The sequence below is a fragment of the Panicum hallii genome, chromosome 9, assembly GCF_002211085.1.
Source record: "Panicum hallii strain FIL2 chromosome 9, PHallii_v3.1, whole genome shotgun sequence".
Classification (NCBI taxonomy): Eukaryota; Viridiplantae; Streptophyta; class Magnoliopsida; order Poales; family Poaceae; genus Panicum; species Panicum hallii.
Genome location: NC_038050.1, coordinates 4,246,924 through 4,272,113, shown reverse-complemented (window position 1 = coordinate 4,272,113; position 25,190 = coordinate 4,246,924). Strand labels below are relative to the sequence as shown.

The 25,190-nt window shown below is 47.6% G+C and overlaps 4 protein-coding genes, 1 long non-coding RNA gene and 1 pseudogene across 7 annotated transcripts; 2 read left to right on the top strand and 4 right to left on the bottom strand.

Moving 5' to 3' along the window:
- Window position 1: 1 nt before the first annotated feature.
- Window positions 2-1,229, bottom strand: LOC112872576 (pentatricopeptide repeat-containing protein At2g22070). Its single transcript, XM_025935613.1, has one exon. The coding sequence runs from the start codon at window positions 1,075-1,077 to the stop codon at window positions 154-156; it is 924 nt and encodes a 307-aa protein (XP_025791398.1). The 5' UTR covers window positions 1,078-1,229; the 3' UTR covers window positions 2-153.
- Window positions 1,230-2,713: 1,484 nt separating this feature from the next.
- LOC112876887 lies at window positions 2,714-11,636 on the bottom strand. The gene is made up of 5 exons (XM_025941067.1): window positions 11,503-11,636; window positions 8,264-8,292; window positions 5,814-6,008; window positions 5,067-5,140; window positions 2,714-3,033 (listed from the first exon to the last, which is right to left on the bottom strand). Exons 1-5 carry the CDS (start codon window positions 11,634-11,636, stop codon window positions 2,938-2,940), a joined length of 528 nt encoding a protein of 175 aa, XP_025796852.1. The 3' UTR covers window positions 2,714-2,937.
- Window positions 11,637-14,869: 3,233 nt separating this feature from the next.
- On the top strand, window positions 14,870-16,032 carry LOC112873577 (annotated as a pseudogene).
- Window positions 16,033-17,178: 1,146 nt separating this feature from the next.
- LOC112875887 (BTB/POZ domain-containing protein At3g50840-like) lies at window positions 17,179-18,129 on the top strand. The gene is given in 3 exon segments (XM_025939890.1): window positions 17,179-17,272; window positions 17,368-17,803; window positions 17,806-18,129. Coding segments are annotated over 2 exon segments (363 nt in total). The 5' UTR covers window positions 17,179-17,272; window positions 17,368-17,547; the 3' UTR covers window positions 17,913-18,129.
- Window positions 18,038-19,265, bottom strand: LOC112875886 (pentatricopeptide repeat-containing protein At2g22070-like). The gene has a single exon (XM_025939888.1). It carries the CDS (start codon window positions 19,111-19,113, stop codon window positions 18,190-18,192), a length of 924 nt encoding a protein of 307 aa, XP_025795673.1. The 5' UTR covers window positions 19,114-19,265; the 3' UTR covers window positions 18,038-18,189.
- A 1,484-nt stretch (window positions 19,266-20,749) lies between these two features.
- On the bottom strand, window positions 20,750-24,030 carry LOC112872687. 3 transcript variants are annotated; one of them, XR_003224724.1, is made up of 4 exons: window positions 23,842-24,029; window positions 23,621-23,744; window positions 23,095-23,168; window positions 20,750-21,069 (listed from the first exon to the last, which is right to left on the bottom strand). It is a non-coding gene; the product is annotated as an uncharacterized LOC112872687 (long non-coding RNA). The 3 variants fall into 3 exon arrangements; XR_003224723.1 differs by having other exon boundaries at window positions 20,752-22,981; window positions 23,842-24,030; XR_003224722.1 differs by having other exon boundaries at window positions 20,752-23,168; window positions 23,842-24,025.
- Window positions 24,031-25,190: the final 1,160 nt, after the last annotated feature.

Below are 25,190 nucleotides of genomic sequence, written 5' to 3'. Positions count from 1 at the left end.
CTACAGTTGAATTGCGTGTTAGCAATCGCTCAGACTGGGCAAACAAATTGTTTCATCCAACTCTCGTCACTAACAAGTGCTACAATTTACAACTTGGTCAAGAGTTTGAGGAATTCGTGTGATCAATTAAGTTGCTGACAAGGCTCCTGATCCTCACCAGAAGTCTCCGCAGGAGCAGACGCCGTCCTTGAAATGATGGAATCGCTTGTTGTCCCTGACGACGATCTCGCGGCCGGTGACCTTGGCGATGAGCTTGACGGCGTTGTGGCAGTCCCCGCAGATGCGCAGGTTCTTTATGACCCGGAGCGGCGTACCCGGCGGCGTGCTCACCAGCCCGAACGCGATGGCCAGGCGCTCGCTGTGGTACATGAGCGCGCGGGCCTTGGCGCCCTCGTCGATGTCGTGCAGCACGTGGCGCGTGTCCGGCACGTACCCCGCCGCGCGGATCTGCTCGTGCAGCTCCCGCACCTTCTCGTACGCCTCCCGCCGCTTCGCCTGCGCCGCCGCATCTTCGCCCGCCTTCCCCCTCCGCGGAGGCGGCGCCGGCCCCTCGAGGACGCGCCGGGCGTCGCCGCGGGCGCCGAGCTTGAGGTACTGCGTTGCAATCCCGTGCAGGATGGACGCGGGGATCGCAGACGAGGGACTGGAAGCGAGCAGGCGGTGCGCTCGCCTTAGCACGGCTAGCGAACGCGCGTCGGCGCAGGACTGGAGGAGCGCGGCTTGCTCGTCCGGCTCGAGCTCGGCTTCGCCTCGTCGGAGCATTTGGTCGAGCAATTTAACGGCGGCCTCCGGGTTGGGTCCTCGGCACAGCCTCCTGAGCTCGTCGCTGTCGAATTGGCGATCGATGGGCCCCGACGAGCTGGTGCTAGTGGCAGAGGTGGAGACGACGGGACTTGCGAAGTGGAGCGCCGGGCGCTCACGGTCGCGGTGGTGGCGAGAAGCCGTGTCGGCCGGTACGTAGAGGCCGCTCCGGCTGCGGCCATGGATTCCGAGACGTGAGGGCGAGGTGGTGGTGAGAGAGGAGGAGGGGGAGCCGCGAGAGGCGGCCGGTGCTGCGAGTCTCGGAGAAATCAGCATGGTTGCCGGTGGTGTGAGGACTGCTGGACTGGGTGGAGTCGTGGAGATATCTGTTGTTGTTTTTTTGAGAGAGAGGACGAAGATATGCGAGCTGGGAAGAAGAGGTCGCTACCCGCGCCGAATCCGCGATTGGTGAACTGGGCTCTGCTGCTCGGCGTTGGAAGGAGCAGCCTGCTACCTATTATCCGATGGCCCATCAAACTACTTGTATTACGGAAAAAGTCCTTGACTTTGGAAGGAGCCCGCATTTCCTCATTAAACAACGAAACTCTCCGTCTGGACTTTTCGGACTCGCGATACTGGACACGTGGTCTCCTTGGCGGTTTTCTCTTAGTGGTTTTTCTTATTTTCTTTTATAATTTTTTACTATGATTTTTCAAAGATTCAGCCAAGAGAAAAATATAAGTATATCTATGCAGTGAACATATGATATGATATAATTTATTAAAAAAATTTATTGTACTTTTAGATATATACTTATGTAATTTATATGGTCCAATTATGGTGAAATTTTTATGGTGGGCTAATCATTATATGCTTGAGTTGTAGTAAAATTTTATATTTATTGGATTATGTATGCCTGAGAAACTGAAGAGTCCTAGCATAGCTTGGAATTAAACAACTCAGGCATCTATAGATTGGGGAGTGATGCATTAAGAGTGCTGCATGAACAGAGGATCCAAAATTTGCTTCGATCATTCAGAGCTAATGTCAGTGCAACTGCAACGGCAGGCCTCTGTAGATTGTGGCAGAAATACACCGAGAGCTTCAGGAGCGCTCATTGCATCATATACCCGTCGTTTGCCATACATGTGGAGATCAGTAAGAACGATGGCTGGCAAAAAGGTTCTGAATTGAAATTCCATTTCCCTGGCTCTCATTGGTCTTGGAAAAGTTGGGAAAATTCAAGAGCAAGACATACTAGCAGTACTCTATACATTTATAGTGTATATATAAAGCAGATCTCTTATCTGATCCACGAATCGCACGAATTGACAGTGATGACTGCGACTGACAGCGAGATGATGTTGTAACCTTGTAGGATTGTACAGGAAACTTAACTGCGGCTCTAGTCTCTAGTAGACTTTACTTTTGCGTTGCCTGCAGCATCAACACCAGCGCTTTAAAATATGTTTCTTTTAAGAACTAAGGTTTCTTTCAGTTTCACTGGTTCTTAGTACTAGCGAGTAAGATGACGTTGGGTCCGAGATCAATTCAGGTTGGAACGACATCCAATGGGTGCAAATACCATATGCTCACCACTTCAGCAGCGCTCGAAGGAAGGGCAATAGTGAGGTAATGTGATGGATGTGTTATCTGGAGTTCCTCTGGAATATGCTGAAAATTCAGAAATTCAGGTTCATGTGAAGAAGAAAAGTCCCAATGAATGGATCACTATATCTCCCTCTCTTCCCCACTACCTAGCATATGCGAACAGGCATAAGCTAACTAGATCTTCCCACAACACCAGGCTGACAGCCAGCTTCAAGCAGCAGACCCGTTTGGGTCCGGGACCAGTTAAGACGGTTGTTAATGTTCACTGCCTAGCAACCGGCACTTCAGCCCAGTAACATCCTTCTGTGTTTTGTTTCTTTCCAACCACATAAACAAAAATCCTAACTACTAAAAAAAGTTATATGCAAGATTTTTCCCTGAAACTAAAGTTACAGTCCAAAAAAAAAGTTACATCTAACCGTTAGAAAGTTACAAAGTACATGTAAGATTTTCTTACATTTCCAAGAGTGGGCTCATGCCCATTCCCAAAAAAAAAAATTCTAAAGATAAAGTTATAGGCAAGATTTTTCCCTGAAACTAAGTTACAATACGAAAACAAAAAGGTTACATGTGACAATTAGAAAGTTACATGTAATATTTTCTTACATTTTCAGGAGTGGGCTCATGACCATTCTTCAGCATCCCATCTAAGACACCATTCTGTAGCATTCTGAACCAGCACTTCCCACCACATGATTAATAAGAAAAAAAAGATTCCAAAATAAGCCACAAAACCCCTAGAACGGCGCATACAACTATTGACGGTGCCAAAATTTTACAAATCAGCTAATGGCCTTACTGCTCATATAAGATTCTCATCCATACTATGCTCATATTTTATTAAGCAAATAACATGGCTCTATGATCTCATCTCAAAAATACATAGTAATTTTCCATACAACATTAATATTTACTGTTTCATAAAATAAAAGGCATGGTGCTATGATCTCGTCGCAACAAATTAAAAAAGATACAATGAGGGACAATATTAAACTATCAAAAAAGAAAACTTTTAATTGAAACTATTAATGAAATACAGAAAAAGGGTTGGAAAAAGTTATATAACGATGTAACATTGAAAAAAGTTCTCATAATTATGTATAACTTCCATCAGAATCAAAGTTTAAGCAGCTGGAGGGTGCCGTTCATATTGAAACTATCAAAGAAATATATACAACATAAAAGATTTTCCACTCATATTGACAAGAAAAAACAAAAAAAAACACATTAAGCAGCTGGAGGGTGCCACAATGCTCGCAGGCTACAACATTCAGAATTTATCTAGCCTGGAGGTGGAGCCCCAAGACACCATGAAAAGAGCAGCACGTATCATATATTATTTTTGCAGACAAATCGAGGACATAGAAAAAGAAAAGCACCTGCTCTGCAGAAATAAGAGGAAAAGCAACACATGTAGTGGGATGTAATTTGAGGGGGTGAATAGTATATTTACAAGGGTATGGTAATATTACTAGCTAATCAGCTACACATTGTGGAACATATCCTGAAATTTTTAGAAAAAAAGTATGCATTTTTTCAGGTTGATACACCCTACCATATTGAACAGAACATGTGCACATGTCCAGCTGCACGACATGTAAAAAAGTTTAGAGCAATGATAATTTGAGGTGCCTGAAGTAGGCATGTGCTGTCAGATCTGGACAGGACAAGGACAATTAGCAAATGGTAAGATAATAGCAAATAATACATGCACATTGACAGCTCGTTACAGATCAATTTAGCTTATCTCAAATATCAAAGTTAGTACAGACTGAAAAAAGAAATAAAGTGGTAGGAAAACAGGTGACAACTGACAAGACATCAGGAACACAAAGGGCAAAAAAGAGGCATCAACAAAAACAGATGGTGATTAAAGATCAAGAACACCATGTTGGAGAAGACAACATAGAGATCGCCACATTAGTGGCCAGCCTTGGTGATCATTGGTCTCCCAACTCAAAAGACCCACCAACAGAGAATATATGAATGGTTCTGAGAAACACACCACAATAGTTGTACAAGAGCAATGAGTGCAAAAAAAGAGTTGAACGGAGAGATGACCACGGATTCTCAGTGCTCGTTCGCCTCCAACTTCAAAAAGCCAAAACAGCAGCACCAGACACAAGGAAGCAACTCCAAACAAATTAGAAGCTAAATCACGACCTAGAATATACCTTAGGTCGAATTATTCAACACAAATGCATATTTTTAACTTCAAGATAAATAAACAAAGGGAAACAATGCAAATATCGAAATCAAAATCACGACCTTCAGACTAACAATATAATGTTGTTTGTGTATGCCATTTATTTTCAGGGTCACCTTAGGAACCTACTTTGTGTATGTAGTCTTGTGGAGCACTGGTATGTGAGAATTTTAAAAAAGTCTAGGTTATTTCACAGCCTATCAATAAACCTATGTAGTAAATAACTAATTTTTTGCAAGCTAAAAAAATTACCCAAATTTACCCAATTAGCGAAAGCATAAAACATTCAGTCTGTTTGGTGGATTAGCTCTCCCCATGGGAGTCAAAAAAGGAGCACAGCACACATAACACACCCACTATACATGGCCAATTTGCTTTCCACACAAAGCGAACCACTGCAGGATCAAATAATTCAGACTTTCAGAGTTTTCCAGATTAACAAAGCACATAACTCAACACATGGTTGTTCTAACCAAAACTGCAGGACCAATCAATGGAGCAAACATACCTTGCCCCTAAAACCCCAGAGCACGCCATTCTTGATCTCCCTGTAAGGGAGCGAGTTCAACGGGAGCTTGTCGCCTGCAACAACACCACACACATGTTAGCGCATCGATCAGATAGCCAATACTTTTGGCAAATCACAACACATAGGCGGCATCAATGATGATAGCACATAAGTTGAGATTCATTGTTGTGCTTCCAGACCAGATTTGCTGCAAAAATTTTCAATAATTTGCTGATAAATGTTACAGTTGCCTGCAACAAAACACATAAATGTGATAAAATTGCAAAAGTGCTAGCGGTGTAAAAATTGATACAAAATAAATAGTAAGTTTGATTCAAGACATAAATCATTCTACATACTTTCTTCAACCTGAGAACAGCTAGATAGCTCACCCCAGGCACAAAATGGTACACTAGTAGATGAAAATCCCCAAATGAAACCTAAGAACACTATAAAATTGAATCTAACTGACCCACAAATGAACTAGACTCGAGCAAATGTGGCACAAATAGGCCAGGGATCTGACCTCTATCCCCACAGATGCCGCAGGGCGTTGGAGCAGACATTGCTGCGACGGGGAAATGTCAGAGGGCCTAGCTAACGCCACCTCCTCACCGTCGCCATCATGGACACCCTAACATAACCAAACCCTAGAAGACAAATGGATTGCCTCCAAGCGATTGTGCAGTCGCTGTCAAGGGAGGTGGAAAAGGAGAGTGGATCAAAAGAGCCTGAGCTGTCGAGTACCTGGATGGGGGACGGAGGCAGGGAGGAACGCTCGGAGCAGAGGAAATCGGCACGGCGGCGGGCGGCAGCAGCGGAAGGACCCGGGAGCCACGCTCGCTGAGGGAAATGGCGAGGACAAATGAGAAGAGAAGAACGGGACTGGACAGGGAGTGGCGAGGACAAATGAAAAATAGTTATCGCGCGGAACCAGATGACCTATTAGGATATGAGGCGTCCTCCCGTTGATCGTTAAACACACGTTCAAGAGCGTCGATTGATGGATAAGCAATATATCAATCGACTGACAAGGAGCAAATATGTTATTTATATGTTATCTAAATCTAACTCCTCTTTATATTACCATAATAATCATGAATTTATGTATTTCTTTATTTATTAGTTTATATATGTAAACACCTCACACGTAATGTTTTGAAATCAAAATAAAAAACAAATTGAGAGAACTCAATTCTTAGGTGCATTTATATTTATATATTATCTAAATCTAAATCCTCCTTCTATTATCATAAACTCATGGATTTATGTATTTCTTTCTTTATTAGTTTATATATATATATATATATACACGCTCACACGTAATGTTTCTCTACCACGTAAAAAGAATGAAAGTAAGACTCCCACTTGGGCCTTGTTTAGTTCCACTTGTGTAAAGGCAAAAAAAAATTTCGAAGAAATTTTGCCAATTTGAAGTACTAAATGAAGTCTATTTGCAAAACTTTTTGCACAGGTTGGTTGTAAATCGCGAGACGAATCTAATGATGCTAATTAATCAATGATTAATTAATAATTAGCGGATGGTTACTGTAGCATCGCTGTTGCAAAACATGGATTAAGTAGGCTCATTAGATTTGTCTCGCGATTTACAGCCCATCCATGGAAAAAAGTTTTATAAATAGATTTCATTTAGTACTTTGAATTAGCAAGATTCCTTCGCAAAATTTTGCGCTTTTGCATTTACGGGGTGGGAAGGGCCTTGGTAAGACAAAATTTCCAGGTCGCTCCTGTCGGTGTTTTTACCGTCGGCCTACCTAGGAATACCCTAAGGTAGGTGTTTATTTGGTGAGGGATCGCCGGATCTGAAATTTGAAGGTGAACGCAAGGACACAAGACACAGATTTAGACAGGTTCGGGCCGCTAGAGTAGCGTAATACCCTACGTCCTGTTTGGTGGTATTGAATATTGCGCCCTGCGCTTGGGTGTTGAGCTGCCTGTAGGCGGCTCTCTGTTGGATCTCTCCCTCTTGGTAGCTCTAATTGCTCTTCTAGTTGCTCTACCTATCCAGGTACCCTGCCCTCCTTTATATATCCCAGGGGGCAGGATTCCTAATAGGATTAGGAGTCCTAATTGGATTACAGCATATGAGTCCTAATAGGATTACAGCGGAATCCTAGTAGGAACCAGACTTCTTTTAGCTCTCGGGTAGCTTCCTTGCGGTACTCAGGGGATCTATCCCTGACAAGCCCCCGAGCTCTTCGTAGCTGAGTACTGCAGGCTCTTCGAGTACTTCTGAAGCAGACTTCGACTTCTTTCAAAGCTCCGTCTTGAAATTCCTCTTCGAGTTTGTATTGCCTTGATGTTGATCTGTTGATCTTCTGTTTTTAGAGGGGTCCCTACCCGTCCTTATATATCCGGGGGGACAGGGTTACATGAATCCTAGCCTGATACTAGCCTAGGAATCGTACTCGAATACAACTCGAGTAGTTCCTTTTTATATCGACTAGTTCTACTCCGCATGTGGGTAGAATACAACATAAATAAGGTACAGGACACGTCCTATACCCTTAGCCCAACACGGACTCCTTGATGTGCACAGCCCCGTGGCCCCGGGTCTGACAAGCCCCCGAGCTCTTCGTAGCTGAGTTCTGCAGGTTCTTCGAGTACCTCTCAAGCAATCTTCGACTTCTTTCGAAGCTCCATCTTGAAATCTCTCTTCGAGTACTCTTCTCCCTGCATCGAAGCTATGAGGTGCTCATGCCCCGAATTCTTTCTTTTGTATGGGGTGCGATGAATAATCGCACTCCATATGGAGTAGCCCCCGAGTCTTAGGTTGAATCAAAGAATCAAGCTGAGGTTCAAACTAGTCTTGAGTCTTTCCTTCTTATCCTTCGAGTACTTTCGAAAAATAAATAGTCGATGCTACGTATTCCGCAGCCCCCGAGTCTTGAATCCAAATCTAAACTTTGGAAAATGGATCCAAGAATCGTGGCATTGGTGTTACTCTTCGCCTTCTGCACAATGAAACGCTTCGCCTCCCGCTGGTTTATTTAACCGCGCGGTGACTTAGGGTTTCTTCTGCACTCTCAGTCTTCATATGAGTCGTCTTCGAGTAGTTTTGCGGCGTCCAGCCCCCGAGCTTACGAGCTAGGAGAGCCGAAGGAGCCATGTCGAGTAGTGTGCAGCGCCCAGCCCCCGAGCCTGGGAACTGGCGGAACTGTGATGGCGCGCTGTACTGCCTGGAGGGGTGTTGCCGAAGCTTGACCTGAAAAAAGACAATGCATATATTATGTAGCATAATGCGAAGATGCCGAGTAATACTCAGTAATAATGTGAAGACACCAAAATTTATTCGGTGTAAAATTTGCTGTGTCGAGCTCTTGTTTTCTTAGGCTATTTAAATCTCCCGAGTAGTCCACCCTTTACGTTCACCCGGTCCCAGTTTAGACTTCGCCCATAGCATGTACGAGTCGCTTAGGTCTTATGGCCTTCGCTCATATCATGTACGAGTCGCTTAGGTCTCTTGCTTTCGCTCATATCATGTACGAGTCGCTTAGGTCTCCTGCCTTCGCTCATACAGGACGGGTCGCTTAGGTCATGACTGGGGACCCGAGGCTTCACGGATTAAGGCATTTGCTACTCGAGCAGATTAGCGACCATTAAGAGGAGACAACGAGCAGAAAGTAGTCGTCATGCGACAAAGAGGATGCGCCGTGCGCAAAAGTAGTCGACAAAGTGTAGCTCTGGAGGGTTTCATTGCCCATCGAGAGTAGTACACGGATAAGCAATCGACGAAGTGTAGCTCTGAAGGGTTTCATTGCCCATCAAGAGTAGTACACAGACAGGTAGCCGATCATGGTGTAGCCCCCGAGGGTTTCATACTCGTCGAGAGGCATACCCCAAAAGGTAGCCGATCTTGTGAAGAACAAGTCGGAAAAGGTATAAGTTACTTAGCTTGATTCGTGGACGAATGTCGACGAAGCCGTGGAGCTCGTGGATGGAGCTGCGACGGTTTGTTGACGAAGCTCGACTAGTCAGAGTCGATTCTGACTAGTTTTCAAGTCGAAACGAGTAGTTGATGTAGTCGTTGCTGTGAGGCTCGCCCTCGACTAGTTTCTAGTCGAGACGAGTAGTCGAAGTAGTCGTCGGCGGGCCGCCGAGCCTTCTCGCAAGGTTGAAGTAGTCGAACTCGTCGCTGCTGCATGCGGACATTGCGGCACAAGCCGAAGTTGAACCGGGTCATCGAGGTCGGCGGCCGTGGTGCATCAACGCTGCAGCGCGAGGTGAAGTCGAGCCGAGTAGTCGAGGTCGATGTAGCCGTTTGCTGAAGGATCCGAACTCGAACTCGATGAATCGATCCGCCGATGCATATGCATGAAGTAGCAATCCGCCGCCTTGAGTGGATTAATGTTGATGAAGAGATCCTTCAAATTCGCCCAATGATCGTGACGATCGGCCCCACGGTGGGCGCCAGCTGTCGGTGTTTTTACCGTCGGCCTACCTAGGGATACCCTAAGGTAGGTGTTTATTTGATGAGGGATCGCCGGATCTGAAACTTGAAGGTGAACGCAAGGACACAAGACACAGATTTAGACAGGTTCGGGCCGCTAGAGTAGCGTAATACCCTACGTCCTGTTTGGTGGTATTGAATATTGCGCCCTGCGCTTGGGTGTTGAGCTGCCTGTAGACGGCTCTCTGTTGGATCTCTCCCTCTTGGTAGCTCTAATTGCTCTTCTAGTTGCTCTACCTATCCAGGTACCCTGCCCTCCTTTATATATCCCAGGGGGCAGGATTCCTAGTAGGATTAGGAGTCCTAATTGGATTACAGCATATGAGTCCTAATAGGATTACAGCGGAATTCTAGTAGGAACCAGACTTCTTTTAGCTCTCGGGTAGCTTCCTTGCGGTACCCAGGGGATCTATCCCTGACAGCTCCCCCTCCCCCACGTGCGATCCCGGTAAAACCGGCGCCAACCCCTCCCCCCCCCTCCCCCCGGCCCCACCTCCCTTTGGTGCAACCATAATTTGCTTCTCAAAAAATGCACCGTCTTCGACTTAGGGTGTGTTCGGTAATCTTTAGAGGGGTCTAAAAAATAGTCCGTTCAATTAGAGGTATAAACATTTTAGATGTATATTAGAGGGGTGTTCGTTTACGGCTCTAAAACGGGAGCAGTGGCGGCGGCGCGGCTTGCGTGGAGGAGCAGGGGGCGGGCGGCGGCGCGGCTTGCGGGGAGGAGCAGGGGCGGCGGCGGTGGAGGGGCCGGAGCGGGCGGCGGAGCAGCGGCGGCGGGGGAGGCGCCGCGGCGGGGGGTGGGCGGAGCAGGGGCGCCGCGGGCGCAGGCGGCGTCGGGGGGCGCAGGCAGGGGCGCCGCTGCGGGAGGGCGGAGCAGGGGCGCCGCGGCGGGGGAGGCGGAGGAGCGGGCGGCGGCGCGCGGGGGAGGGGCGGTGGCTGGGGAGGGGCCGCGGCGGGGGCGGCGGGGGAGGGGCCGCGGGCGCAGGCGGCGGGAAGGGGCGGCGGCGGGGGGGAAGAGCACGCGGGCGGCGGGGGGGAAGCGCACGCGGGGAGAGAGGGGGCCGGCGGCGCGGGGGGTGGGGGGAGAGAGGGGACGGCGGGGCGGCGGCGCGGCGCGGGGAGGAGCAGGGGGCCGGCGGCGCGGGGAGTGGGGGGAGGAGCAGGGGCGGCGGCGCGGCGGGGTGCGGGGGAGGAGCACGGGGCGGCGGCGGTGCGCGGGGAGTGGGGGGGAGGAGCAGGGGCGGCCGGCGGCGCGGGGAGTGCGGGGGAGGAGCACGGGGCGGCCGGCGGCGCGGGGAGTGGGGGGAGGAGCAGGGGGCCGGCGGCGCGGGGGGTGGGGGGGAGAGGGGGCCGGCGGCGCGGGGGGTGGGGGGGAGAGAGGGGCGGCGGAGGAGCGGGCGGCGGGGAGAGCAGGGGCGGCGGCGGGAGGAGCACGGGGGCGGCGGCGGGGGGAGGAGCACGCGGGCGGGGGCGCGTCGGGAGACGAGCCGAGCGGATTAGAGGGCGTTAGAGCCTCCGCCGGCTCTAAAATTTCTGGGAGGTCTAATAGAGGCCCGTTCGTTTCCAAGCCTCTAAAATTTAGAGGTTTGGCTCTATTAGAGGGGAAAACGAACGGGCCCTTATTATAGGTGCGTTCCTGCGATTCCCTCTTCTCCTCTGTCGCCCTCGATTAAGATTTGGATACTCTGATTTGTCGAGTTGATGAGTTGCAGTAGGACGGACGATTGGGCCTGATTGATTTATATTTGTCAATCGGATTCGAATCGCTGTTGCCCTCGATTAAGATTTGGATACTTCGATTTGCCGGGTTGAGTTGCAGTAGGACGATTGGGCCTGATTGAAATTTGACAATCGATTCTTGTTCGAATTCGAATCGCAGGAACCAGATCTATCTATACGAGTGATAATCCAGGAAAGGGAAAAGGAACGAGGATGGCAGAGCAGTATACGCCGCACCTTTACCTTTTGTTCGATGACTGGCACTCTGGATTCTCCATCCGCAAGGTGAGCTTGTCGCGCAGATCAGGCAAACAGCCCTTATCGTCTGCCTCAGGCAAAGAAGGCGTTGTGCCCGTGCCTGAAGTTTTCATGCACATCCGGGCGCCGCGTGGGTTTCCCGACTTGTTCACGTCAGCCTTTGGCACTAAGATCATGGCGATGCATACCACAATGGCTGATGATACAGCGGGCATCCCAATGATCGACGTCCAGGAACAGACCATAACCTTTGGACCTCAGCCCTGCACCTATCATTGTTTTCCAATCTGCTTCCCCATCGGTGCCAATAGGCTATTCGTTCTGGATTCGGGCACATTTGATCGCTACCTCTGGACGCCAGAACATAGTGAAGAACCATGGGGGTCGCAGGCCCTCCCTCCTCCGCCATTCAACACGGCCGATGTCTCCTCCTATGGCGTGCTACCTGATGGATGCATCCTCGTCAGTACAACTAAGAGCTTTGGTGGCTCACGCACCTTCATCTTCGACACCACCAAGGAGGAGCATGTGTGGAAACCATGCTGTAATTGGGTGTTGCCCTTCACTGGCCGTGGACACTATGTCCTCTCCCTGGGCGGTTTTGTCGGTCTCTCCAAAGATGGGTACCTCTACTGCAGCACCATGGCTGCCACCACCACCGGCACTTCCCCTGATGTCAAGCGCACCAAGGAGAAGGTGTACACTGAGAGGCAGCATGTAAGTGCCACCCTTGTGCACATGGGCCAGGGGAAATTCTGCCTTGTGGAGTGTGTATCTAGTGATAACAGAATTACTGGTCAGGACCTCATGGAGTCATGTGTTGAGCTCAATGAGCCGCTGGACGAGGATGTGGATGATATGTCAGATTTTGTGGGAGGTGGGCCCCAAGGCGGCCGCTGTATGTATCATCTTAGGACCTTCAACCTCAGTTATGACCCGAAAGGAGACTGTTTGAAGCTTAAAAGCTGCAAGGGTCAGAGTCGTTGGTACAGCCTGCCTCATGAAGCAAAAATCGGTTCCGTCTGTATGGATCCAGTGGCATTTTGGCTGTGAAATGCTAGAGTCATGAGAAGAGTTCTTATGTTTTCATTCAGGTGTGACTTCTGCTTCTATGTCTTAGTTTGGTGTAATCTCAAACTGTGTTCTTCGTGGATCATGTGTGTTGCTAGCTTTTCTATGTGGTCACTCAGTTGTTAATGCGTTGCTCTTTTTTTAATTTAGTGTGTAATCTCTAGTTTGAATGAACAATATGTTTAAACTCAGGTATTATTGGTGTGTTGCTTTCCTATGTTTTAAATGTGTAATCTCAACTATGATTCTGGGAATCCATTTATGTTTTCATCATACTGTTCAGTTTGCAACGACAACGAGGAATGCATGCATCACTTCTGACATTTTTTTAGTTTGTAAGCTTAAGAAGTTATACAGAAAGCTTAGTGTGTGGGGAGGTGCTTAATCCTACATAGAAATGCCTCACAACTGCAGAATTTTGTTTCTAAGATCAAAAGCAAACCGATCCTCCTAAAAAGCTTATCTTTACAGAGTTTTTTCTCTCTCTTTGGGATCATTCTGTACTTAACCTTTGCTATTAAGATAAGATATTTCACAAGTTTGAAGACTCAAAAACTACAGAATTGATGGGATATTTCACAAGTTTGAAGACTCAAAAACTACAGAATTGATGGGATTTTGAATGCTTTTCTGTATAATCGAGAAACATATTTGGCTTGTGTCTGAAAGATAAGATGCACACAGCCAAATGAAGTTTGGAAGTCTAGGCGTTTTAAAATGCATAATGCTGCCAGCTTATATTCCTTGATATGACTCGAACTGGCTAGCTACGATGTGACTTTGCTCTGTATCTGGTGGACCGTGTGCCCATGGCGTAGATGCATGTGTGCCCTGCAGCCAGGACTTCATTTTTCAATTCAGGTGGTGACTTATGCTTCTATGTTTAAGTTTGGTGGTGACTGCATCACAGGTAGCTGAAAGGCTAAAATCATGAGAAGAGACTTCTGCTTCTATGTTTTAGTTTGGTCTAATCTCAAACTGTGTTTTTCGTGGATCCGGTGCTAGTTGATGTGTGTTGCTTTTCTATGTGGTCACTCAACTGTTAATGCGTTGCTATTTTAATTAATTCAGTGTGTCGATAATCAACAGTGTGAATGAACAGCGTTGCTATGTTTTAGTTGATGCGTGGATTGAAATTGCAAGCTCGTAAGGAGGGATTTTAGAATGTTTTGGAATTGCAGTTGGATACATCCAAACACGAACTTAGCAGGATCGTCGAGAGCTAGCAAGCCCTCGGATGCTATCATACAGGCACTAAATTGGATGCCGATGGCGTGGACGCATGTATGCCTGATCCTAGTGTTTCTCTTCTCGTTCTCTAATTATAATCTGTCAGTCTACTAGATCACTTGTTGTCTAATTATAATCTGTCAGTCTACCAGATCACTTGTAGAGTTGGATTTTTTTTTGGAGAATTACTTGTAGAGTTTGATGTCTGAGGCCTTTGCACCGTGGGCTTAGAATATCATGGTGGCCCAGTACAATTAATCGCCCCAAATTTTATCTGGGCCCCAGAATGGTCTGTTTGGCTTTAACTATAACCATCACACAATGCACCATGTCGCCGTTTTCGTTCGTTTATAGCGCTATGTATTTTTCTGTGTAGAATTAAATTGACATTTTCTGCTGGTAGATATGATGATGATGAACCAATGAAATATAAAATTGGTGCGAGATTTGCCAAGACTTCGCCAGCTGGTGCACTTATCTTGAATAATATGGACATATGGTAGCAAGACTAGACGGTGATGGAATGTATGTATCTGTACCTTAGAACAAACTCAAGCAGGTGCCATTTGCTTAAACTGGGCCCCAGGATGGTAGCAAGCCATCCACAGAATGAATGTCAGCACGCCTTCCCTTCCCTTGTCCTCGGCACCGCGCGTCTCCATGCGCGACCGGCCGAAAGGCATGGCCGTCGCCATCCTCTTCGATCCTCAAGCCTAGGGCGAAGCAGAGGCCAGGCCACCTGTGTGCTTCACTCAAAAGCATTGCAGAAACTGAAGCACAAGCTGCACAAGAAACACCACCATGCATTGCATATTTGCATTGCTGAGGCCACAAGATTATGCGTGTGTCGATCAGTGTGGTGATCCACATGCGACGACATTCCAAACATAGACCATATGTTTCATTGAGAATCAAGGAACTCGCTAGCAGTGCTGTAAAATCATGAAGTCCAAAAGGCAGATGGAGACTGGCTACTAGGTGTCAGTGTCTCGTTCATATAGATATAGATTGGGGGCAGCCAGAGCCAGCTACATGGGCTTCTTTGGGTGCCAAGGGACGCACTGTTTAGAAGCGATGCAAACCCAGCCGAAACCGTAGCAGAGGAGCCAAGTCACTTGCAACTCAAACCTTAACGCTCTTCCCTCCAAAAAGCCATTGGATATATAAATATGTGCTCCATGATCACCACCACAGCTCACTCACCTCGCCTCACTACAGCAGCACAGTTGCGCCCAGCTCCCAGCTTTCCTCTGAACCAGTCCTGCTCTGAACCAGCAGCAATGGCGTTCAACCCAAACCCTCCAGGACTGGGCTTCCCCTACTTCCCTCCAAACCCTTACCTTCCAAGGCCACCGCCGCAGCCCTAGCCGCGGCCACAAGCCCCGCCACCACCACAGCGCTTCCCACCACCGATGCGAGCCCCACCACCGCCACAGTGTGCTCCGCCGCCTCCTCAGCCTCCGCCGCCACGACGCGCTCCACCACCACCACGCCGTGCTCCCCCGCCGCCCACATTGCCACCACCACCACCACGTCGTGCTCCTCCGCCCACCACTCTGCCCCCACCTCCGCCACGCCAAGCCCCACCGCCATCGTCACCGCCTATTCGCCCACCGCCACCACCAACTCCTCGGCCACAAGCGCCACCACCGCCTCACCCGTTCGTGCCACCTCCGCCGACGCCCCTGCTGCCTCCGCCTAGCCCTCCTCACCACATTGTCATCATCGTGGTGTTCGTCTCACTGGGCAGCCTGCTGCTGCTGGCATGCCTCGCCGCGCTCCTCTGCTGGCACAAGAGGGGGAGAAAGACAGAGACCAAGGCTGAGGTGCTCAACTTCAGCGACCACGTCCACGTCCACAAGGATACCATGCCAGGTCCTGGGGGTGCCAACGTCGTCAGGCTCACAGTAGACGAAGACGTCAAGTTCCAAGAGGCAGTCAAGAAGCAGGAAGCCATTGGCGAGTCCTCGAGCACTGCAGCAGCTGGGAAGACGGCACATCACCACCTCCCTTGGACCTGGCACAAGAAACATGAGAGCAGAGAAGATAAGAAGACTGAGCTCATCAATGTCACAAAGCACAAGCATGTCGACGAGAAGATCATACCTGGGCCGCACGGCGAAAAGATTGAGGTCCTTAGATATCAGATTTGAAGAGGCCGGCGAGAACAAAGAAGAGTTTGAGAAATCCAAGGCACGCATAACCAAGTCCTAAGATGATATGATGCCATATCAATATAGTATCTGCCTACAGTGAATGAAGGCCCTTCAACTTGGGGCAATTACCATACCCATACACACATACACATACACATACCACCCTTGCATGCATTTGAGTATTTTGATAAGATTCTATGTTCTTTGATGTGAAATGAAATAAGGGCATCACAGACCTATCTGATTGGATTCAATGTGTAATTATATGCCAGTATTTGTATATGAGCAGTTTGTATGAAACAATTTCCACAGAAATTTCACTGTAAGATGACAGTTAGTGGCTGCATGTTGCATCATAACAAAGTGTGATCATACACATAGCCTTTCTGTTCACATTCTTCCCAACTGTGTAAGACAATCTATGGGACTAGGCCAGAAGGTGAACAGCACAAACGACTTTACAGGGTAGCCTAAACATAACACCGAGTACTTGTCATCACTACATAACACATCATAATCCTAACTGCTTCCTCTACTTAGTTGATTGCGATAGGAGTAATTCGCCTCTTAGCAGGCTTACTCGATGCGCTGTTCTTTGTCGGTACTGGTGGCGGTGTAACTTCAGCCGCCACACTCGATGCACTGTTCTTTGTTGGTACTGGTGGCGGTGTCACTTCAGCCGCCACGGGAATGGTTGCCTCCTTGACTTTGGGCCTGTTCGGTTCTAGCCCTCTAAATTTTAGACCCATCACATCAAAGAGAATCTTGCTATTTAAAAGTATTAAATAAAATCTGTTTATAAAATTTTTTGCACAGCTGGGTGCTAATTCGCGAGACAAATTTAATGAGCCTAATTAATCCATAATTTGCAACAGTGATGCTACAGTAATCATCCGCTAATCATGGACTAATATACCTCATTAGATTCGTCTCGCGAATTAGCACTGGGGTTCTGCAATTAGTTTTATAATTAGACTTTATTTAATACTTATAAATGATAAGATTCTCTTTGATGTGACCCCTCTAAACTTTAGACCCCAGGAAACGAAAACACCCTTTGTTATCATCGACATCTACTTCCATACTGTCTACTGTTACCAGCTTCTTGTTTTCACAGGTCACATTTCCTTCAGCAAGCTCCCCTGTTCCTAAATTTTCAAGAGTTGATTCTTGTTAGTGCCTTCAAGAAAATAAATTTCCTGAAGCCGGACAAGTTCTGCGACCTCGCCTGGGCGTTGCCGGACGGCGCCCGCGTGTACGACGATGGCCTTTACCGGGCTGTCGACATCTACCTCAAGGTGAGGGAGCAGCGAGCTCTCGTGATCTTGTCGTTTGCAAGCTTGAGAAACAATGCCGGTGCTGATGAGTGCTTGTTTGGCTGCTCTCTGTGCAGGCTCATCCCGGGCTGAGCGAAGAAGAGAAGGAGAAGGTGAGCGGCGTGGTGGACGGGCGCAAGCTGACACTGGAGGCGTGCACGCACGCGGCGCAGAATGAACGGCTGCCGCTGCGGACGGTCGTGCAGGTGCTCTTCTTCGAGCAGCTCCAGCTCCGTAGGGCCATCGCGCGGACAATCATGGCGAACGAAGGCGGGGCGGCGGGCTCGGGGGAGGAAGGCGGCGACAGCGACGGTGGCGGGACGTGGCGCGTGGCCACACGGGGCAACCAGATGCTGCGGCTGGACATGGACAGCATGCGGAACCGCGTGCAGGAGCTAGAGCGCGAGTGCACGAGCATGAGGAAAGCCATCGAGAAGATGGACCGGCGAGGCGGGGCAGCGGCAGATAGGGGAACACCGTCTGCGGCGGCAGCGGCGGATGGGAGGTGGGGCTCGAGGTGACCAAGCGGTTCGGGTGCAAATTCCCGGCGCAGGTCTGCCAGTCGCAGCAGCGGACGGTGGTGGCACGGCCTCGCCGGCCACGCATTGAGCAGAGCCCATGAGCTCTCGCCGCCGCACATCGTAGAGCTTGGAGACTTCATTGTTCTGTTCTCTTGATTCTTTGTTTCGATTTGTGAAAAATTCAGATTTTCCCTTGCCTAGCATGGTGTCTTTTTTTTCCAAGTTCTACAGTTGAATTGCGTGTTAGCAATCGCTCAGACTGGGCAAACAAATTGTTTCATCCAACTCTCGTCACTAACAAGTGCTACAATTTACAACTTGGTCAAGAGTTTGAGGAATTCGTGTGATCAATTAAGTTGCTGACAAGGCTCCTGATCCTCACCAGAAGTCTCCGCAGGAGCAGACGCCGTCCTTGAAATGATGGAATCGCTTGTTGTCCCTGACGACGATCTCGCGGCCGGTGACCTTGGCGATGAGCTTGACGGCGTTGTGGCAGTCCCCGCAGATGCGCAGGTTCTTTATGACCCGGAGCGGCGTACCCGGCGGCGTGCTCACCAGCCCGAACGCGATGGCCAGGCGCTCGCTGTGGTACATGAGCGCGCGGGCCTTGGCGCCCTCGTCGATGTCGTGCAGCACGTGGCGCGTGTCCGGCACGTACCCCGCCGCGCGGATCTGCTCGTGCAGCTCCCGCACCTTCTCGTACGCCTCCCGCCGCTTCGCCTGCGCCGCCGCATCTTCGCCCGCCTTCCCCCTCCGCGGAGGCGGCGCCGGCCCCTCGAGGACGCGCCGGGCGTCGCCGCGGGCGCCGAGCTTGAGGTACTGCGTTGCAATCCCGTGCAGGATGGACGCGGGGATCGCAGACGAGGGACTGGAAGCGAGCAGGCGGTGCGCTCGCCTTAGCACGGCTAGCGAACGCGCGTCGGCGCAGGACTGGAGGAGCGCGGCTTGCTCGTCCGGCTCGAGCTCGGCTTCGCCTCGTCGGAGCATTTGGTCGAGCAATTTAACGGCGGCCTCCGGGTTGGGTCCTCGGCACAGCCTCCTGAGCTCGTCGCTGTCGAATTGGCGATCGATGGGCCCCGACGAGCTGGTGCTAGTGGCAGAGGTGGAGACGACGGGACTTGCGAAGTGGAGCGCCGGGCGCTCACGGTCGCGGTGGTGGCGAGAAGCCGTGTCGGCCGGTACGTAGAGGCCGCTCCGGCTGCGGCCATGGATTCCGAGACGTGAGGGCGAGGTGGTGGTGAGAGAGGAGGAGGGGGAGCCGCGAGAGGCGGCCGGTGCTGCGAGTCTCGGAGAAATCAGCATGGTTGCCGGTGGTGTGAGGACTGCTGGACTGGGTGGAGTCGTGGAGATATCTGTTGTTGTTTTTTTGAGAGAGAGGACGAAGATATGCGAGCTGGGAAGAAGAGGTCGCTACCCGCGCCGAATCCGCGATTGGTGAACTGGGCTCTGCTGCTCGGCGTTGGAAGGAGCAGCCTGCTACCTATTATCCGATGGCCCATCAAACTACTTGTATTACGGAAAAAGTCCTTGACTTTGGAAGGAGCCCGCATTTCCTCATTAAACAACGAAACTCTCCGTCTGGACTTTTCGGACTCGCGATACTGGACACGTGGTCTCCTTGGCGGTTTTCTCTTAGTGGTTTTTCTTATTTTCTTTTATAATTTTTTACTATGATTTTTCAAAGATTCAGCCAAGAGAAAAATATAAGTATATCTATGCAGTGAACATATGATATGATATAATTTATTAAAAAAATTTATTGTACTTTTAGATATATACTTATGTAATTTATATGGTCCAATTATGGTGAAATTTTTATGGTGGGCTAATCATTATATGCTTGAGTTGTAGTAAAATTTTATATTTATTGGATTATGTATGCCTGAGAAACTGAAGAGTCCTAGCATAGCTTGGAATTAAACAACTCAGGCATCTATAGATTGGGGAGTGATGCATTAAGAGTGCTGCATGAACAGAGGATCCAAAATTTGCTTCGATCATTCAGAGCTAATGTCAGTGCAACTGCAACGGCAGGCCTCTGTAGATTGTGGCAGAAATACACCGAGAGCTTCAGGAGCGCTCATTGCATCATATACCCGTCGTTTGCCATACATGTGGAGATCAGTAAGAACGATGGCTGGCAAAAAGGTTCTGAATTGAAATTCCATTTCCCTGGCTCTCATTGGTCTTGGAAAAGTTGGGAAAATTCAAGAGCAAGACATACTAGCAGTACTCTATACATTTATAGTGTATATATAAAGCAGATCTCTTATCTGATCCACGAATCGCACGAATTGACAGTGATGACTGCGACTGACAGCGAGATGATGTTGTAACCTTGTAGGATTGTACAGGAAACTTAACTGCGGCTCTAGTCTCTAGTAGACTTTACTTTTGCGTTGCCTGCAGCATCAACACCAGCGCTTTAAAATATGTTTCTTTTAAGAACTAAGGTTTCTTTCAGTTTCACTGGTTCTTAGTACTAGCGAGTAAGATGACGTTGGGTCCGAGATCAATTCAGGTTGGAACGACATCCAATGGGTGCAAATACCATATGCTCACCACTTCAGCAGCGCTCGAAGGAAGGGCAATAGTGAGGTAATGTGATGGATGTGTTATCTGGAGTTCCTCTGGAATATGCTGAAAATTCAGAAATTCAGGTTCATGTGAAGAAGAAAAGTCCCAATGAATGGATCACTATATCTCCCTCTCTTCCCCACTACCTAGCATATGCGAACAGGCATAAGCTAACTAGATCTTCCCACAACACCAGGCTGACAGCCAGCTTCAAGCAGCAGACCCGTTTGGGTCCGGGACCAGTTAAGACGGTTGTTAATGTTCACTGCCTAGCAACCGGCACTTCAGCCCAGTAACATCCTTCTGTGTTTTGTTTCTTTCCAACCACATAAACAAAAATCCTAACTACTAAAAAAAGTTATATGCAAGATTTTTCCCTGAAACTAAAGTTACAGTCCAAAAAAAAAGTTACATCTAACCGTTAGAAAGTTACAAAGTACATGTAAGATTTTCTTACATTTCCAAGAGTGGGCTCATGCCCATTCCCAAAAAAAAAAATTCTAAAGATAAAGTTATAGGCAAGATTTTTCCCTGAAACTAAGTTACAATACGAAAACAAAAAGGTTACATGTGACAATTAGAAAGTTACATGTAATATTTTCTTACATTTTCAGGAGTGGGCTCATGACCATTCTTCAGCATCCCATCTAAGACACCATTCTGTAGCATTCTGAACCAGCACTTCCCACCACATGATTAATAAGAAAAAAAGATTCCAAAATAAGCCACAAAACCCCTAGAACGGCGCATACAACTATTGACGGTGCCAAAATTTTACAAATCAGCTAATGGCCTTACTGCCCATATAAGATTCTCATCCATACTATGCTCATATTTTATTAAGCAAATAACATGGCTCTATGATCTCATCTCAAAAATACATAGTAATTTTCCATACAACATTAATATTTACTGTTTCATAAAATAAAAAGCATGGTGCTATGATCTCGTCTCAACAAATTAAAGAAGATACAATGAGGGACAATATTAAACTATCAAAAAAGAAAACTTTTAATTGAAACTATTAATGAAATACAGAAAAAGGGTTGGAAAAAGTTATATAACGATGTAACATTGAAAAAAGTTCTCATAATTATGTATAACTTCCATCAGAATCAAAGTTTAAGCAGCTGGAGGGTGCCGCTCATATTGAAACTATCAAAGAAATATATACAACATAAAAGATTTTCCACTCATATTGACAAGAAAAAACAAAAAAAACACATTAAGCAGCTGGAGGGTGCCACAATGCTCGCAGGCTACAACATTCAGAATTTATCTAGCCTGGAGGTGGAGCCCCAAGACACCATGAAAAGAGCAGCACGTATCATATATTATTTTTGCAGACAAATCGAGGACATAGAAAAAGAAAAGCACCTGCTCTGCAGAAATAAGAGGAAAAGCGACACATGTAGTGGGATGTAATTTGAGGGGGTGAATAGTATATTTACAAGGGTATGGTAATATTACTAGCTAATCAGCTACACATTGTGGAACATATCCTGAAATTTTTAGAAAAAAAAGTATGCATTTTTTCAGGTTGATACACCCTACCATATTGAACAGAACATGTGCACATGTCCAGCTGCACGACATGTAAAAAAGTTTAGAGCAATGATAATTTGAGGTGCCTGAAGTAGGCATGTGCTGTCAGATCTGGACAGGACAAGGACAATTAGCAAATGGTAAGATAATAGCAAATAATACATGCACATTGACAGCTCGTTACAGATCAATTTAGATTATCTCAAATATCCAAGTTAGTACAGACTGAAAAAAGAAATAAAGTGGTAGGAAAACAGGTGACAAGACATCAGGAACACAAAGGGCAAAAAAGAGGCATCAACAAAAACAGATGGTGATTAAAGATCAAGAACACCATGTTGGAGAAGACAACATAGAGATCGCCACATTAGTGGCCAGCCTTGGTGATCATTGGTCTCCCAACTCAAAAGACCCACCAACAGAGAATATATGAATGGTTCTGAGAAACACACCACAACAGTTGTACAAGAGCAATGAGTGCAAAAAAAGAGGTGAACAGAGAGATGACCACGGATTCTCAGTGCTCGTTCGCCTCCAACTTCAAAAAGCCAAAACAGCAGCACCAGACACAAGGAAGAACCTCCAAACAAATTAGAAGCTAAATCACGACCTAGAATATACTTTAGGTCGAATTATTCAACACAAATGCATATTTTTAACTTCAAGATAAATAAACAAAGGGAAACAATGCAAATATCGAAATCAAAATCACGACCTTCAGACTAACAATATAATGTTGTTTGTGTATGCCATTTATTTTCAGGGTCACCTTAGGAACCTACTTTGTGTATGTAGTCTTGTGGAGCACTGGTATGTGAGAATTTTAAAAAAGTCTAGGTTATTTCACAGCCTATCAATAAACCTATGTAGTAAATAACTAATTTTTTGCAAGCTAAAAGAATTACCCAAATTTACCCAATTAGCGAAAGCATAAAACATTCAGTCTGTTTGGTGGATTAGCTCTCCCCATGGGAGTCAAAAAAGGAGCACAGCACACATAACACACCCACTATACATGGCCAATTTGCTTTCCACACAAAGTGAACCACTGCAGGATCAAATAATTCAGACTTTCAGAGTTTTCCAGATTAACAAAGCACATAACTCAACACATGGTTGTTCTAACCAAAACTGCAGGACAAATCAATGGAGCAAACATACCTTGCCCCTAAACCCCCAGAGCACGCCATTCTTGATCTCCCTGTAAGGGAGCGAGTTCAACGGGAGCTTGTCGCCTGCAACAACACCACACACATGTTAGCGCATCGATCAGATAGCCAATACTTTTGGCAAATCACAACACATAGGCGGCATCAATGATGATAGCACATAAGTTGAGATTCATTGTTGTGCTTCCAGACCAGATTTGCTGCAAAAATTTTCAATAATTTGCTGATAAATGTTACAGTTGCCTGCAACAAAACACATAAATGTGATAAAATTGCAAAAGTGCTAGCGGTGTAAAAATTGATACAAAATAAATAGTAAGTTTGATTCAAGACATAAATCATTCTACATACTTTCTTCAACCTGAGAACAGCTAGATAGCTCACCCCAGGCATAAAATGGTACACTAGTAGATGAAAATCCCCAAATGAAACCTAAGCACATTATAAAATTGAATCTAACTGACCCACAAATGAACTAGACTCGAGCAAATGTGGCACAAATAGGCCAGGGATCTGACCTCTATCCCCACAGATGCCGCAGGGCGTTGGAGCAGACATTGCTGCGACGGGGAAATGTCAGAGGGCCTAGCTAACGCCACCTCCTCACCGTCGCCATCATGGACACCCTAACATAACCAAACCCTAGAAGACAAATGAATTGCCTCCAAGCGATTGTGCAGTCGCTGTCAAGGGAGGTGGAAAAGGAGAGTGGATCAAAAGAGCCTGAGCTGTCGAGTACCTGGATGGGGGACGGAGGCAGGGAGGAACGCTCGGAGCAGAGGAAATCGGCACGGCGGCGGGCGGCAGCAGCGGAAGGACCCGGGAGCCACGCTCGCTGAGGGAAATGGCGAGGACAAATGAGAAGAGAAGAACGGGACTGGACAGGGAGTGGCCGGGGCCCGGGTGACTTGTGACACAGTAAACGGGCATGAAAAATAGTTATCGCGCGGAACCAGATGACCTATTAAGATATGAGGCGTCCTCCCGTTGATCGTTAAACACACGTTCAAGAGCGTCGATTGATGGATAAGCAATATATCAATCGACTGACAAGGAGCAAATATGTTATTTGTATGTTATCTAAATCTAACTCCTCTTTATATTACCATAATAATCATGAATTTATGTATTTCTTTATTTATTAGTTTATATATGTAAACACCTCACACGTAATGTTTTGAAATCAAAATAAAAAACAAATTGAGAGAACTCAATTCTTAGGTGCATTTATATTTATATATTATCTAAATCTAAATCCTCCTTCTATTATCATAAACTCATGGATTTATGTACTTCTTTCTTTATTAGTTTACATATATATATATACACGCTCACACGTAATGTTTCTCTACCACATAAAAAGAACGAAAGTAAGACTCCCACTTGGTGCGACAAAATTTTCAGGTCGCTACCCCTCCCCCACGTACGATCCCGGTAAAACCGGCGCCACCCCCCCCCCCCAAACCTCCCTTTGGTGCGACCATAATTTGCTTCTCAAAAAATGCCACTATCTATAGGGCCCACATGATCTCGGTTAAGGATATACCACTTTGTGCGGCATGGAAACCAAACTGCCAGGCGCAGGCGATCAGCCCTCCATCATCGTCGCTCATCCTCCTTCGTCTCCATCCCCATGCCTGGCTCATCGTGGGAATAGATCACTGATCACCTGAGGCCAAGGGTGGCGGCAGTGGCGGCACCTCGTCAGCAAGCGTGATCGGTTCGGCACTGATCCACCGGACGGACCGCGTGAGGCCAAGGGCGGCGGCGGCGGCGGCGGCACCGCGCCAGCAAGCGTGTCATCGGTTTCCTCCTCGCCACCGTCGATATCTTCAACTCCTACGCCGGTAAGACATGCAACCCCGTCTACTGTTCATGGCGCGGATCGATGAAAAGCCTACCGCGTGAAACCTGAACCTAGCTTGTCCACGTCCATGATCGTCCTGCAATTTAGCAAACCCCAGGCGGTACCTTCTCCACGTCCACGATGCTGCCGCCGTGTGGATCTCTGCGTACCTTGCAGCAGGCCACGTTCATGGATCTCAAGCCGGCAGCAATGGAGGCATCTCTGAATTAAGATTCATGATT

Coding starts and splice junctions, on each gene's coding strand:
- LOC112872576 (XM_025935613.1), bottom strand. CDS start 1,077: ATGCTGATTTCTCCGAGACTCGCAGCACCGGCCGCCTCTCGCGGCTCC.
- LOC112876887 (XM_025941067.1), bottom strand. CDS start 11,636: ATGTGCATGAAAACTTCAGGCACGGGCACAACGCCTTCTTTGCCTGAG. Junction 8,293..11,502: donor TGCCAGTCATCGAACAAAAG/GTAAAGGTGCGG, acceptor GTCTTTTTTCAG/GTCAAGCTTCGGCAACACCC. Junction 3,034..5,066: donor TCTGGGGTTTTAGGGGCAAG/GTATGTTTGCTC, acceptor TGTGGTGGGAAG/TGCTGGTTCAGAATGCTACA.
- LOC112875886 (XM_025939888.1), bottom strand. CDS start 19,113: ATGCTGATTTCTCCGAGACTCGCAGCACCGGCCGCCTCTCGCGGCTCC.